Genomic DNA, 13,344 nt, shown 5'->3' with positions numbered 1-13,344 from the left:
CTTCTCACTGCTGCGGTCATGCTCACCTGGGATATTGGGTCTACCTGAATCACTGTGACACTGTCTCTCTCTCTCCCTCTGAATCTCCCTTTAAACGTTTAATTATTTATTATGATATATAACAACTGGTCTGGAAAATGCGGTTGTCCCCATGATTCTGCTAGGAAACCTTGTTTGAGGTCTTTTGTTTCCAGTCAGAATTAACATTAATTAGGAAAAAAAAAAAAAAAAAAAAAAAAAAGATCTCCCAACTTTCGAGTAGGTGCTCTACACATTAAGCTATTAATGAAATGACATGCACACAAACCAGTCTTGTGAAGTCAAGATCCAGCTGTTTTTGGGGTAAGGCCCACCTGCACTGGCTACGTCTGCTCCGAACCTTTTTGTTCCCTTACACCCAGGCTGGAAGATCTGATGGATTACCCTGAAGGTCCCTTCTGTGGACCCACAGCGCAGACTAAGTCATATGATGCCTGCAGGATGGTGCCCCAACAAAGTGGTCAGCAAGAGGATGGGGACTTGAAGAGTTGCGCTAAAGATAGAACTGCATCAACTCAGAGATTCTATGTTAGTGATCTGCTGATGGGGCATGCTTAAAAGGCTTATGAGAATCTTAGTGGAGCTGAAAGATTGCTTATAAATCTCCACGTGTATGAAACGTTATCAAAGTGACTCCCATTATGGATTTAACCTGTAATCTGTTTTGTTGCAACACAGGCCTATCAGATCAAAACTTAACAGAGTGTTTGTTAACCATTCTGAGTCATCGCCTTCTAATTACAGCTTAGAAAAAAATGTGACAAAACATAATTAATTTAAAACAATATATAAAAAAGATACATGATCCATTATTGAAATAAAAGTAAAAAAGAAATAGTTGTTTTCATTTTAGTATCAAGAAAAAAAATCCATTAGGTACCAAGGACATATTTCTAAAAGAAAAATATTATACAGAAAACCGAATTTTTATGTATATTCACACAAAAAGTTTAGAATCTTTTCAGTGGTTGTAAATGTTCAACGTTTATCTACAAAGAACTTCAGTCAGGCATGGTTACGTGTTGTTCTGAAAATCAAATGTTAAAAACATTCTGTGTTTTTATTTGGTATTTCAAGGGTGCGATATTTACCCAAAGAAAATGTCACGGAAAACTCTGACGGCACAATATCCTACATGCTGCCTAACATTGCTCTTTTTGAACCTGAAATGTCTGTTGGGACAGAAAATGATACCATCACCTGTCTCAACCTTGCCGTTGTTGTAAGTAAAGAAACAAAATCATAATGTTCACATTCAAATGCTGAGATACTGGAGGAAATAGGGGAGAATTTAGCATTAGTTATACTGAAACCACCACAGGATAAGTTTCCTCTCTATGAACTCAGATGACGTTGAGTGTCAGTTACACTGAGGACAGCTGTAATACTATCTTTAATATATATATATATCATAATTCTGAGGATATATTGCATATATATTAAGGTTTCCTTATATTCCCAGGGTAATCTTAATGGTAAATGAAAATTGACTTGTTCCTGTCAATGGAAGCAAAGTCATCAGTTTGGATGGGATGTATCAAAAAGCATCCTCCTACTCAATTTTAGCGTGGGAATGAATCGAGTCTGTGGATGGATTCTCTTTCTATGTGAGGTACAGCATGAACAGCGCAAGGCAGATTTGCCATACTTTTTCCATAACCTCCTCAGTCCTGCTTTGCAGGGGAGGTTGTATTAAATCCCATGCTCAGTGTATGCATGGTCTCACTGCTGCAGCTGCTTGCTCCCCGTGGTGCCCCTCAGCACGACTGCAATGGCATCCCCTGAGCTGTCCTTCCAGCCAGTACCTGAGTCCTCCAAAGAAAACCAGAGGCCTCCACCTAGAGTAGTGTTAGAGCCTTTTCAGTCTAGATGTTTTTGTGCTATTACAGGCTGAGAACGCTTGCCCTTGACCAATGTTCACAGTTTTCATATTTATATTCAGCCCTTGTTGTGTTGCCTGGTTGTCCTGTACTAACTCTGTGGTGCCTGCGTGTGAGTGTTCAGGATTACAGTGAGAGAGTGGCTGCTTCAGACAGAGTGAAGGGATGCTTGGTGTAAACACAAAATCGAATCATACCAACAATCACAGAATCATAGAAAAGCCCCTATTGGAAGGGACCTCAAAAGGTCATCTGATCCAACATTTTCTGAGAAAGGAAGCCTATGTGAAATTTTCTAGCACCCTGTCCAATTGTGCCTCGTGAGGGGGACTCTACGACGTTCCAGTGATTGACTGTTGTCACTGCAAAAAAAATTCTTTTTTCTACCAAGACAAAACCTTTCCTGGTACAACTTGTACTCCTTGCCCTTTCTCTTCTCCATGCCGCTCCTTATGAAGAAAAAGCCTCCATTCTCTTTGTAGCCACCCTTTAAATATTGGAATATTATGATAAGGTCCCCTGAGCTTTCTTTTCTCTAGGGAGAAAAGGCCTAATAAATAAAGGCAAATGACCTTATTCAGACCCAACATACTCTGCCTGTGCCCTAATTTAGGCCAGCATCTCTCTTTTGAAAAGCTGTTCTTGTTTCCTAATCTCAGAGTCCTTCATGTCATGGTACTAACACTGCTCAGCTTTCACACTTTGGATCACGGAGCTTGTTTCAAGGGAAATAGTAACAGAGGATCCAAGACCCGTTTTGCTGTTCAGAACCTCGTGGGTATAAGCCTGAATTCCCAGAGAGGCTCTGCCTATTCCCTTTGACAGCATTGACTTTAATCCAGTACAGCCCACCTTTTCTATCGCAACCTTTTCATCAAAACACTTAGAAAGGCATTCAGAGAGATGTTTTTCACACTTTCTTTACCCTGAGAGGATTGAACCCACATCTCCTCTATCTCCTAATCTTGTAATATCCATGCTTTTTACTTACTCTATTTTCAAGTTCAGACAAAAGTGAAAGATTCATAGGGTTGAGGGGGGCAGGAATTGAGAGCAAAAGAGACTCTTCATGCTATCTTCATAACACAAAGCTCAAAGAGATGTCCCACTAATGGGCCTAGGCTGAGCACTTGTTCTAAGAGAATCACTTGTTTTTACACATATTTACTTACAAAAATTCTTATAATTTCCTGCTTCACCAGACAGCCAACATAGATAATTTCTGTGGCTTTCCACAAGCTATTGGGACTTGACTTTGTGTTTATACCTCTGCAAACGTTCATTGCAATTACCGCTGGTAAATCTACATTGTTCTTCATTGGATTAGGAAAAAGCTATGCATTATTTAGAATTAAAGCTGTTCAGAAAGGGCTTGTTTGTTCCAAATATGTATTCTTTCTAAGTAAAGAAATAATAGAGATTCAGCACTTGGTCAGTTTTATGCAAGATGCAGTTGCATTGCTGCTAGTGTAAGAGCAAACCTAAACCACTTACCTAAGCCAGTAAGTAACAGGCTTGTATCTTTTTACTTATATGTTTGTAGTGTGAATGAGTCTGAAGTATGTGATGTATGGAGATGACAGAAAAGAGGTAGAAAACTGAAAGTGGTATAACCCATGTAACAGATATAGGGATTTGAAATTATTACTTGGAGGTATTAAAAAGCTGTTTGGCCATGGTCCTGGCCAACTGGCTGTTGGTAGCCCTGCTTGAGGGGGAGGCTGGACCAGATGAGCTCTGGATGTCCCTTCCAACCTCAGCCCTTCTGTGATTCTGTGATTAGGGATGATCTAATGAACTCATGTAAGCAGTAAAGACAAACTCCTTCTCTGTTAAGTTATGCCCAGTAATTGTTTTGTTAAGGAGTGTCAGTTTTAAGTAGAAACTTAAATGACAGTGAGGTGCAACTCTGGAAAATGGCTTTGCTCGAGATTTCTTGGAGTCAGACTCTGTACCTTTGATCCAAAGCACATGCAGAATTTTATGCTAAACATTAATTTTATTGCTGTTGTAGGCTGCACCTTCCTTGTACACAAACACATTTATACAACTACTATTAAACACTTGGATTAAATCTTCGAAGTCATCCATGCTACAGAATAGAACAGTGAAAGAATTACTGTGGGGATACAAAGATCCATTCTTAAACAAGGTCCCCTTCCCCTTGGACCCAGTTCTGGGGGTCTTCTACCCGGTAAGTGAAACCAATGAGGAGGCAAAACCTTCAGTTTTCAGTTTTCATTCTGTGAATAAAAGTTAAGGCAGCTGCTATGAGTAAGAAAAATCTGACAAAATATGACAATCTGGGTCAGTACTTCTAACTCTTATTCCTTCTTCTTGTGTCTGTTACAGTATAATGGGACATTCGATGGACTTTACAAAGTCTATACTGGGAAAGAAGATATTAAGAAAACAGCAATAATTGAAAGCTATAAAGAGAAAAGGTATGATAGCACACATATTTTCAAGGTATGGCTTTTAAGGTTTGATTCATTAAGAACTATAGATAAATGGAAAATCTTCAATAATTCAAAGGAAGCTAAATCAAGCCCTGGGTTTAGCAAAACCACCTCTCTCTTTCAGCTATTAGTGATCCTGTTAGGAGCTTGGCTTTAAGACAGTTATTGATTCTTTGATACAAGTAGTTCCTTCTGGTTTGCATACTTCAGTAGCTAGATCCCTTTATCCTATTCTAATGCATCATATAGTTTATCTGAATAAATTAATGAACATCTCTATCCTCTGACTTTGCTAGTGGATCAGGCTTATACTGGAGCAGTTATATTTAGCAATACAGGTAATTAAATGGATTACATTGTGTAATATACTACGTGCAGCATGACTTTTTTTTTTTTATTTTAAAGGAATCTTTCGTACTGGGAAGGTCACTGTGATTTGGTTAATGGCACAGGTAAGCCTATTAAAGCTTTTTAAAACTTCCACACATTTCTTGATATTACAAGGTAATCATGAGAAACAACATTTAGGTTAATTGCCCTGGGCTTTGACAGTTCTGTATTCTTTATATTAAACGTCTATATAAATATGACTGTACACATATTGCTATTATGCATGTATATGTGTGTATCTATTATAATAAGTATAATATGTCGATGTATGCTATTTTACATATACTTGTACACACATCCTCTTCAGATAGAGTAGATGTGGAAGAGACTCAAGAAAAGAATCCAGCTCTGTTTCTACTTATTATCTTTATGGTACAATATAACTAAAATTCATTTTCTTTGCTATAGCAGTTGAAAATTACCTTTGTATTCTAATAATGTACATTCATTTAAAGTGTTGAAAAACAAAATTAAATGTACCAGAATAGCCAGATTTTTTTTTTTTTTAATTGAGATGTGAAAAGAAATTGAGGTGACAAGGAGAAGGCTGTCAGACAGGTAGTTTGGAGGCCATGGGAAGAAGAAGTAATTTAGTTTGGGATGAATAAACTGGAGAGGAATATTTTTGAATTTGCTTTTGGAATGCATGTTGAATTGTTTAAGATACACTTTTTCAAGATGGTATTTTTATTTTTGATGAGTGAAAGCATTGCTTTGAGGACACAACAATCTCTTGAGCTGAGGCTGGCAGATGTCATGGTGGAGGCTTTTGTGGAGAGTTATAGGTCTTCAGTGAACGAGTATCAAAACAAGCAGGTTTTTGTTTTTTTTTTTTTTTCCTTTTCCATTTTGCTTTACATGGCAAGTTATTTTGAAGTATTTCAAATATATCACAAGAACCTGAGTTTCTGAGTCAGGAAAGATTAGTTCATTTTTAAACTATGTCATTAATTCTATAAGAGGCAATATTTTCTTAGGTTCTGGGACTTTCCTTCTTTCTTATGGAGCCATTTTTCCCAGGATCAGCTTTCTGTTTTTTTCTTCTTCCACAGCTGATGGAATTAACATACTCAGCTAACTAGACTAAGTGCTCCAGTACAGGGAAAATGTGGAGCTTTTCCTTGTTAGCAAAGGTTATCACACGTTTTACAAGAGCATTCAGTGCGACTGCTCAGGAGAGACCATGTGTTTAGAGAAGCAGCAGGTTTAAAAAGTCTTGTAAGTAAGTGTAAGATTTCCTTCATATCTTGTAAGCTTTCACACCACAAAGCACAGCACATGTCATATGAGTAAATATCTGGATAAAAATATTAAGCAGTATTCTTGTATGGGGCTTAAAATTACTCCTTATTTGCCAACCTTCCAGGACTGCCAAGATTTAGAAATAGTGTGTCTAAGGTGAGCTTCAATCTTCTTTAAGAAAAAGTGTTTCTGTCAGCAGTGGGCAAACGGCAGTGTGTAATTTAGAATTCTTGCTCTTGCCAACTAGATTCAAAGATATCATAGATGTTTTCAATCCCTTGGTTATGGCTGCTGGCTAAGAAACCAAACAGAAATTGTACCAAGAAGTAACAAATGTACTGGTTAAAGGTTTCTTACAACACCTTTTTTTGGAAAATGGCAGAGATTCTGGATGCTTGCAATGCAGAAATATGCATCTGAACTGGCTGTGTTCTTTTTATAGAGAGTGGGGAGAAAGCCACCACCAAAGCTCTGGCCCTCTGACCTATTTTGCATCTCTACCACGGCATGAGATGGACTGTGACCTAGATGTGCTTCCTTCTCTCCATTAGCTATGGAGAGGATCTCAGCTTAAAAAGGAGGTCTGCTTGAGAAGCTTTGGTGAATAAAGGTTTAGAACTGAGTATTAAACAGGCAGATTCAGTGTTTATTGTAAACACTGAGTACCATAACTGCAGGTGAACCAAACACCTCTAGAAAGGTTAAGGCCTTAAGACTGCATAAATCTTGAAGCAATGGCAACAGCTATTTGGATTCATATTAAACAGGATTGGGTTTTGTATCCTCTGTTTTTAATGGGCTTCATCATATAGCTTCACACAGTGACCAAAAAAAAAAAAAAAAAAAAAAAAAAGCTGCCATAATTTGGTTTGCTTTCAAAAACAATACAAAACAAAAACAAAAACAAAACAAAAACAAAAAAAATAATAGCTGTGGAGTGCCTGCCACTATGCAATAACTGACATAAATATTTTCCCCATAAATGACTCACTTTGTTTACCTTTTTCACAGCATTATAGGAAAGTAACACCTCAGTATTGAGCTAGAAGTTAAATCATGTCTCCTAAGTGGAATTGCTTTCAAGGTCTTTTTTTATTTTATTCACAGATGGGGCATCATTCCCACCATTTGTTAAGAAGGATCAGGTACTGCGCTTCTTCTCCTCTGATATTTGCAGGTAGGCTGGTCCCTTCCTGGTGTGTGTATAACACCTGCCTGTGCCACCTGGATGCTTTCTCATTTCGGAGGGCAGCAGCAGTGGCTCTGCTTGGGCTTAGGTTCCTGAGGCAATTCAACGTAAATGTGTCACCTTAACACAAGTAGATTCATGAGCTGTGCTCATCATTCAGAACCTGATTCTACCGCTTCTGTTTATGTCAAGTAGCAAGCTATTTAAGGTGTGGTTTACTTCAGCCAGTTACAGGTGTATAATTCAGGAATATCTGATACTGTGGTGAGTTGTTACTGATCTATGAAAGACATTGATGGCCACAGGGTTTAAAGTCTTGAACTTCTTAGATCAGGAGCCAGCCCAGAACCTGCCTTACTTGGTCTGAGAAGGCAACAGGTACAGCAGGGGCCAGTTAGGTCCAGCTTTGACATTTCTGCAGAACTTCATCTATGCAGAACAAGATTTACTGTCATCCACTAGATACTTAAAATGTTCTTCTCACAGGATATTTTTACAGATTTTATTTTTATATATTTACAAACATATAATACTTCCCGTACTGATGGGTTTTCAGTCTGCTGCTTCTGCTGTGGCTATCCAGTGTCCCTGAGTTCTCCAGTGGGATCATTGAAAACAATGTTAAAAGATGTAAAGTGCATCACAGACTATTTACTTTGGGAGATTCAACCCCTTTATTTATTTTGCTGCCTGGAAACAGTTGCTTCCTTCTAACTAGGTTTAAAGTGGGCTATCTGCAGACTGTTTGGGTTTTTTTAAAGATCAGTGTTTTTACATGAATTTAAATTTGTATGTGTGTGAAGTAGTTGTATTCCCAAACAGGAAAGCATTTCACAGGTCTTAGAAAAGGGGATTCAGTGCAGAATAGAAATTATAAAATTCTTTGGATCAGTTGCACACAGTTTGCAAGATATCTCTGGCCTTTTAATTCTCACATTTAATAAACAATGAAGAACAATAATAAGTGCCCAAAGGTCATGGAAACGGGGTCATGGAAAGTGATTCTGCCCACATTGCAAAACCCAGAACCCTTATTTTGTTTGGACGCAATACAAAATGTTGATACCCTGGTTACATTACTGTGTAACAACCATATCTCCATACCAGCTGATAATGTATCAGCAAAAAGAACCTTAAGTGGTACTCTGATTCATATGCAATGGAATCAAGTTGTATGCAGAATGTTGCCTGCATCATAAAGCTTAGTTTAGTATCATCGGTTCAGCAAGAACCTATAACAGAGCTGACATATTGGTAAGTATCTGTACTGTAGTCCAAAAACTTTCCAAAATTTCATAATAACAGTGGGTGTAAGAGTGTTTAGGAAAAGAGCTCTTGATTAATTTTTTAGATTTGTGTATATTATTTATTAATGGTATTAATATTTTTGTCTTTTTTGGATATTGTTTTGCTGACCTCTGAGCTTGTACATCCTTTTGTGAATGTGAAATATTCTCCATTACAGAGGAACACTCCTGCAAACTGCTGAACAGTGTGAAGGAAGCCTAGACATTGGCTCCCTGGAGTACTTGTCTCTTTTAAGAAACAGCCAGCTGGGGGATCCTTAAGGAGTACTGCCATGAGTTCAGACTTTTAATCCAAATGACTGAAACATGTTTCTCCTCTTTTATATTCAGGTCGATCTATGGGGTTTTCCAGGGCAAGCAGGATGTGAAGGGAATCACACTCTATCGTTTCACAGTTCCTCGTGAAGCATTTGCATCGCCTGCTGAAGTCGAAGATAATTATTGCTTCTGCAAAGATAAAGTTATATCAAAGAACTGCACAATAGCTGGAGTCCTAGACATTAGTGCCTGCAAAGCAAGTACGTTAGTGACACGGTGCCACCAAACAATCCATTTGACTGGGGAGAAAGCACATGTCCTGTAGCTGAAGTGTTACTCAGGGATCCAGGACATTCGTGTTTGTCTGTGAATTCTTCCACAGACTGCCTGTGAGACCTTTAACATTTCTGGAGCCTCATTTCCCAGAATAAGGAATATAATATTTCTGTATTTTGTATAGTGCTATACAAAATGGTGATACTACAGTTTGTATACTGAAACTGCAGGAATGCATGTATAGAAAGGAAAGTAGGGGGCACTGTATAAAAGCCAGAGATAGTTACAGTCCTTGTATTTGTGATAATTCACACACACAACTATATGCACATGCAGAGACTGAGAGACACTACTGGCCCAGTTCAGCATTGATATACTAAAATAAATATATACAGAGTCTGCATTTGGTGCAGAGTCAAAAGCATGGGTTCTCTTCAGGCTTGCTTTCTATTAAAACAAGATCATGAAGTTGGGGGGAAACAGTGACAGCCGGGTCCTCACCTCAGCATGAAACTGGGAGCACTACCAGCTCCACAGTGTAGACATGCAGGATTTGTAACTACAATTTATTTCACCATGCAAATTTTTCTCATGACAGTAGAATCACTGAAATGCTTAATTTTTATTTTTTTGGGGGGGTGGGGGCAGGGTGTGGGACTATTAGCATTTTTATCAAGACTGTGTGGCTATATAAAAACTATGTTTGAATGGAAAATATCGCCTCAGAAGGTGATCACTGAAATAAGGCTTAATGATTCAAGTGAGTTTTTTTTTTTTCAAATAGAAAGGCCAGTATTTATCTCTCTTCCGCATTTTCTTCATGCAAGTGAGTCTATATTGCATGATGTTGAAGGCCTGAGCCCAAATGAGAAGGAGCATGAGACGTTTCTAGATGTAGAACCTGTAAGTCCAAATATTTAATAATTGTAATTCAGTAAACTTGTAATGTTCGAATTTAATTGTAGTACAGTAGGCCTTTTACCAGAGGGACAAGCAAAAGATACAATCGTGTCATGTTTGCTTTTGCAAGATATGTTCACAAAAGTGTTACAGTTTTAGCAGGGGAAATTTAGAACAGAATTTGTCTCATAATGACCTTCAAAGTTTGCAGAATTAAGTTTTGAATTTTCCTTATTGGAAATGGGGGGTTAAATAGATTCTGCAAACTTTGAAGTATGCTATAGCTTTTCTAGGACCTTCAAGTACTTTGAGAAAATTTTTTTTCTATGAAAGTTCTTCTGTTACTTGTATATTTAAGGATTTTTTTGTTTTGTATGGCAATCCATTTTTGTATAATTACTATCTTAACTGAGATTAAATAAATATAGATCAATTTACTTCCATCAAAATTGCTAGAAGTCCAAACATACTGGTCTAGAACAGACCTAATACAGTCTTTGTGATGCGGATTGTCCAACAGAGCTCCCAAACTGAATGAATTAATGACAGCTCTGATTCTGATTGCCTCCAGTTTTACCTCTACTTCTGTTCCAGTGATTTGGATTCTTAATTTTATTTACCAAATTTTTATGTTTTGTGTAATGAATTCTAAGGTTCCAAAATTTTATTTTGCTCTGAATTTGGATAAAAAGATAAAATTCAGGATACCTCACTAAAATATTTTTAGGCATATAATTTGACAACCAAGCTATGTAACTTCAAAGAGGAGATCTAAAGTTAAATCTTTTTTTCACCTTATTTGAAATAAGAGATGTCAACCAGAAAGTCCTAAATCTGATATGAAATTTTCAAGAATCGTACCCTGTCTTGTTTTTGTGGAGGATAGAGGGGAAAAAAAGGAAGTGGAGGGAAGATCTGATCTTTGTTTTGATATCTTTGTTCTGTTACGAAATTATTCTTTGCAGCCCTATGCAAGTTAAACATACTTCTTATTGAAAAAGAAAAAATTATCTGATTTCTGGTAGACCCCCCCCACCACCACCTAAACCATATTTTTATATGGAACATTTCACAGATTATTTAGTGGTTTTAACCTTTTTTTCCCTTCAGTTTTAACTGCAAATGACTAAAGTAACTATGGTAAAGCCACAAGATCAGAAATTCTGTGATAAATGGGAGACTCTTAGAATCATTAAAATTTTCTAACATGTAATATAAATTGAAATTTAAAAACATAAGGATAACGTGCTTTTTGTCACAGTCCATATTCTAGGTTTCAGCATCCAATTCAAAAATTTTAATTAATGTGTGGGGTTTTTTCTGGTTTTAGATCACTGGTTTTACGCTACAATTTGCGAAAAGGCTGCAAGTAAACCTTCTTGTGAAGCCTGCAGCAAAAATTGAGTAAGTACTACTTCATTATTTTGTTTTTAAAGACTTTTTTCAAGCAGGCTAATTGGTCTGTGAAAGAGTAGGTAGAAATGGCTGAGGAAAGAAGGAATAAAAATAACTTTCCAAAGTCTTTTTTCTTTCTTGCAAAAATTTCAGTTATGACTGTTCAGAGAACATAAATTTCATCAAAAGAGCAAGACTTCTTGTGCAAGGCACTGCCCAAGTATTTTAACATACAATTGATTTCCCCACAGAAGCTTGCAAGGCGACATGTTCTTAAAAAGTAACATTCTTACAAAACCCAAATGGGGGCTATGAGAATGAACTAGAAGACAAAATGTATTTTCTGAAATAAATCAAATGAAAGAGAGAGAATCTATGTGTGCTCTGTCACTAGATGGATTTTATCACAATGGTTGATGGGTCTCTAGCTGTTTCTTCTCTCTTCATTAGCCCAAACGTACATGTGCAGACATGCATTTCAGGATCCTGTATATCTGGCAGGTGAACACCACACAGATCTTCAGACCATCCCACCAACATCTAGCTGTGTCCAGCCTTTTTTCTTTCTGACTACCCACATATGGAAGACTAGACAGAAAGATATGATTACATGATATGTAAAATGGCTTTTATTAATTGCAGGCTTTTTTTTTTTTTTTTCCCCAGTCCAAAACTATACAGAAAAGGTAAATCTGGAAGGTGCAGTTAGAAAATGTAGAAATGTAGTAGAATTTTAGTTACAGCAGAAAAAAAAGTTAAGTAGAGACTGGGCTTATGCACCAAACTAAAGGTAACATGTAATGCTGTACATAAAATGTTGTACTTATTTTCTCATTTCAGAGCTTTATCAAAAGTTAAAGAACCTTATATTTTCCCCCTTCTTTGGCTAAATGAGGTTAGTATATTTTATGTCTATTAATCTTCAATGTTTAAACAAAACAAACCAAAACAAAACAAACAAAAAACCCAAACAAAAAATAAAGAGAAAAAAATCCAAACGCCTAGCTTTTTCAGTCTTGGTGCCCTGAAATTGGACAATTAAATTCATGCTGTGATTTGCACACACCAAGAATATATTCAGCAAGTGAGGGCTTACATACTTACCTTTCACTGACATTTTTCTTGCACTGTTTCAGTCTGCTGTTATTGGGGATGAGAAAGCAGAAATGTTCAGAAATAAAGTCACCGGTCGGGTCCAGATGCTGAGTATTCTGCAGATGGCCTTAATGATTGGAGGTTCTGTGTTGTTCGTCGCATTCATGGGTTCCTATTTCATATGCAGATCAAAGAAATTAAAATAAGTAAGTAAGCACTAATGGTTCAGTCCTCAGCAGTAACTTTTCCTCAGGGTCTCAAGTTCAGAATCATTAGGTATTTAGATGTTCTTGTTTTGTGTCAGAAAATTCAGCAGTTGTTTTGTAGGAAATCATCCAGATAATTTAGCTAATGTTTTCAAATTCTCTTCCCAGTCTTAATCTTTCAGGATGCTTTTAACACACTCAGGAGAGAGTACCATGGAACTATACCAGAAGACCTGATTGTTGTGAATTTATGAAAATAGACATTTAACCCAAGAATGCTAAACCGTTCAGAAGTGCCCTCTAGTGCTTCTCTGGGACAGAGACCACACAGCTGTGGATTCCTGTGCCTTTCCAGGACATATTCCTTTCTAGGGTTCAGAGAAACCACTGTAAATGACTTCTTTTTTTTATTAAGTGTTGGATAGGGTTTCTCACGTCTTTCAGTTATGCAACACTGACTAACATGACATGTTAGTCTAAACATCTCCTGAACATACCTAGCCCACTAAGACTAAATATACTCCTATCCTAAGTAGAATAACCAAGTGGTGGATATATTCCTGACATATAGGGAAACAAACACATTATTTTGAGTGATTTAAATGAAGTGCAGACATGGATGTTATGGTGAAAAGTATGCTGCAGCAATGACATTTTTAAGATGAAGACTTACCTCATCACATGCTGAATTCTGATTTTATTTCACTA

General features: G+C 37.1%; 1 protein-coding gene across 4 annotated transcripts in view; it reads left to right on the top strand.

The window, feature by feature from the left end:
* Window positions 1-13,344, top strand: part of CD36 (CD36 molecule (CD36 blood group)) — a 39,223-nt gene that overhangs the window by 23,365 nt on the left and 2,514 nt on the right. For 3 of the 4 annotated variants that reach the window (XM_080391984.1, XM_080391985.1, XM_080391983.1), the window contains exons 4-13: window positions 1,117-1,261; window positions 3,934-4,113; window positions 4,272-4,363; window positions 4,784-4,830; window positions 7,118-7,187; window positions 8,837-9,024; window positions 9,825-9,943; window positions 11,271-11,344; window positions 12,176-12,230; window positions 12,472-12,636. In XM_080391984.1, coding sequence (XP_080248110.1) covers window positions 1,117-1,261; window positions 3,934-4,113; window positions 4,272-4,363; window positions 4,784-4,830; window positions 7,118-7,187; window positions 8,837-9,024; window positions 9,825-9,943; window positions 11,271-11,344; window positions 12,176-12,230; window positions 12,472-12,636 — 1,135 coding nt within the window. Of the gene's footprint in view, window positions 1-1,116; window positions 1,262-3,933; window positions 4,114-4,271; window positions 4,364-4,783; window positions 4,831-7,117; window positions 7,188-8,836; window positions 9,025-9,824; window positions 9,944-11,270; window positions 11,345-12,175; window positions 12,231-12,471; window positions 12,637-12,804; window positions 13,342-13,344 lie in introns of those variants that run through there. The other variant, XM_080391986.1, reaches the window with a different exon arrangement.

This window comes from Falco punctatus (assembly GCF_963210335.1).
Source record: "Falco punctatus genome assembly, chromosome: 6".
Taxonomy (NCBI): Eukaryota; Metazoa; Chordata; class Aves; order Falconiformes; family Falconidae; genus Falco; species Falco punctatus.
The sequence above is the reverse complement of the archived record's forward strand: the minus strand, read 5'-3'. Positions and strand labels throughout refer to the sequence as shown.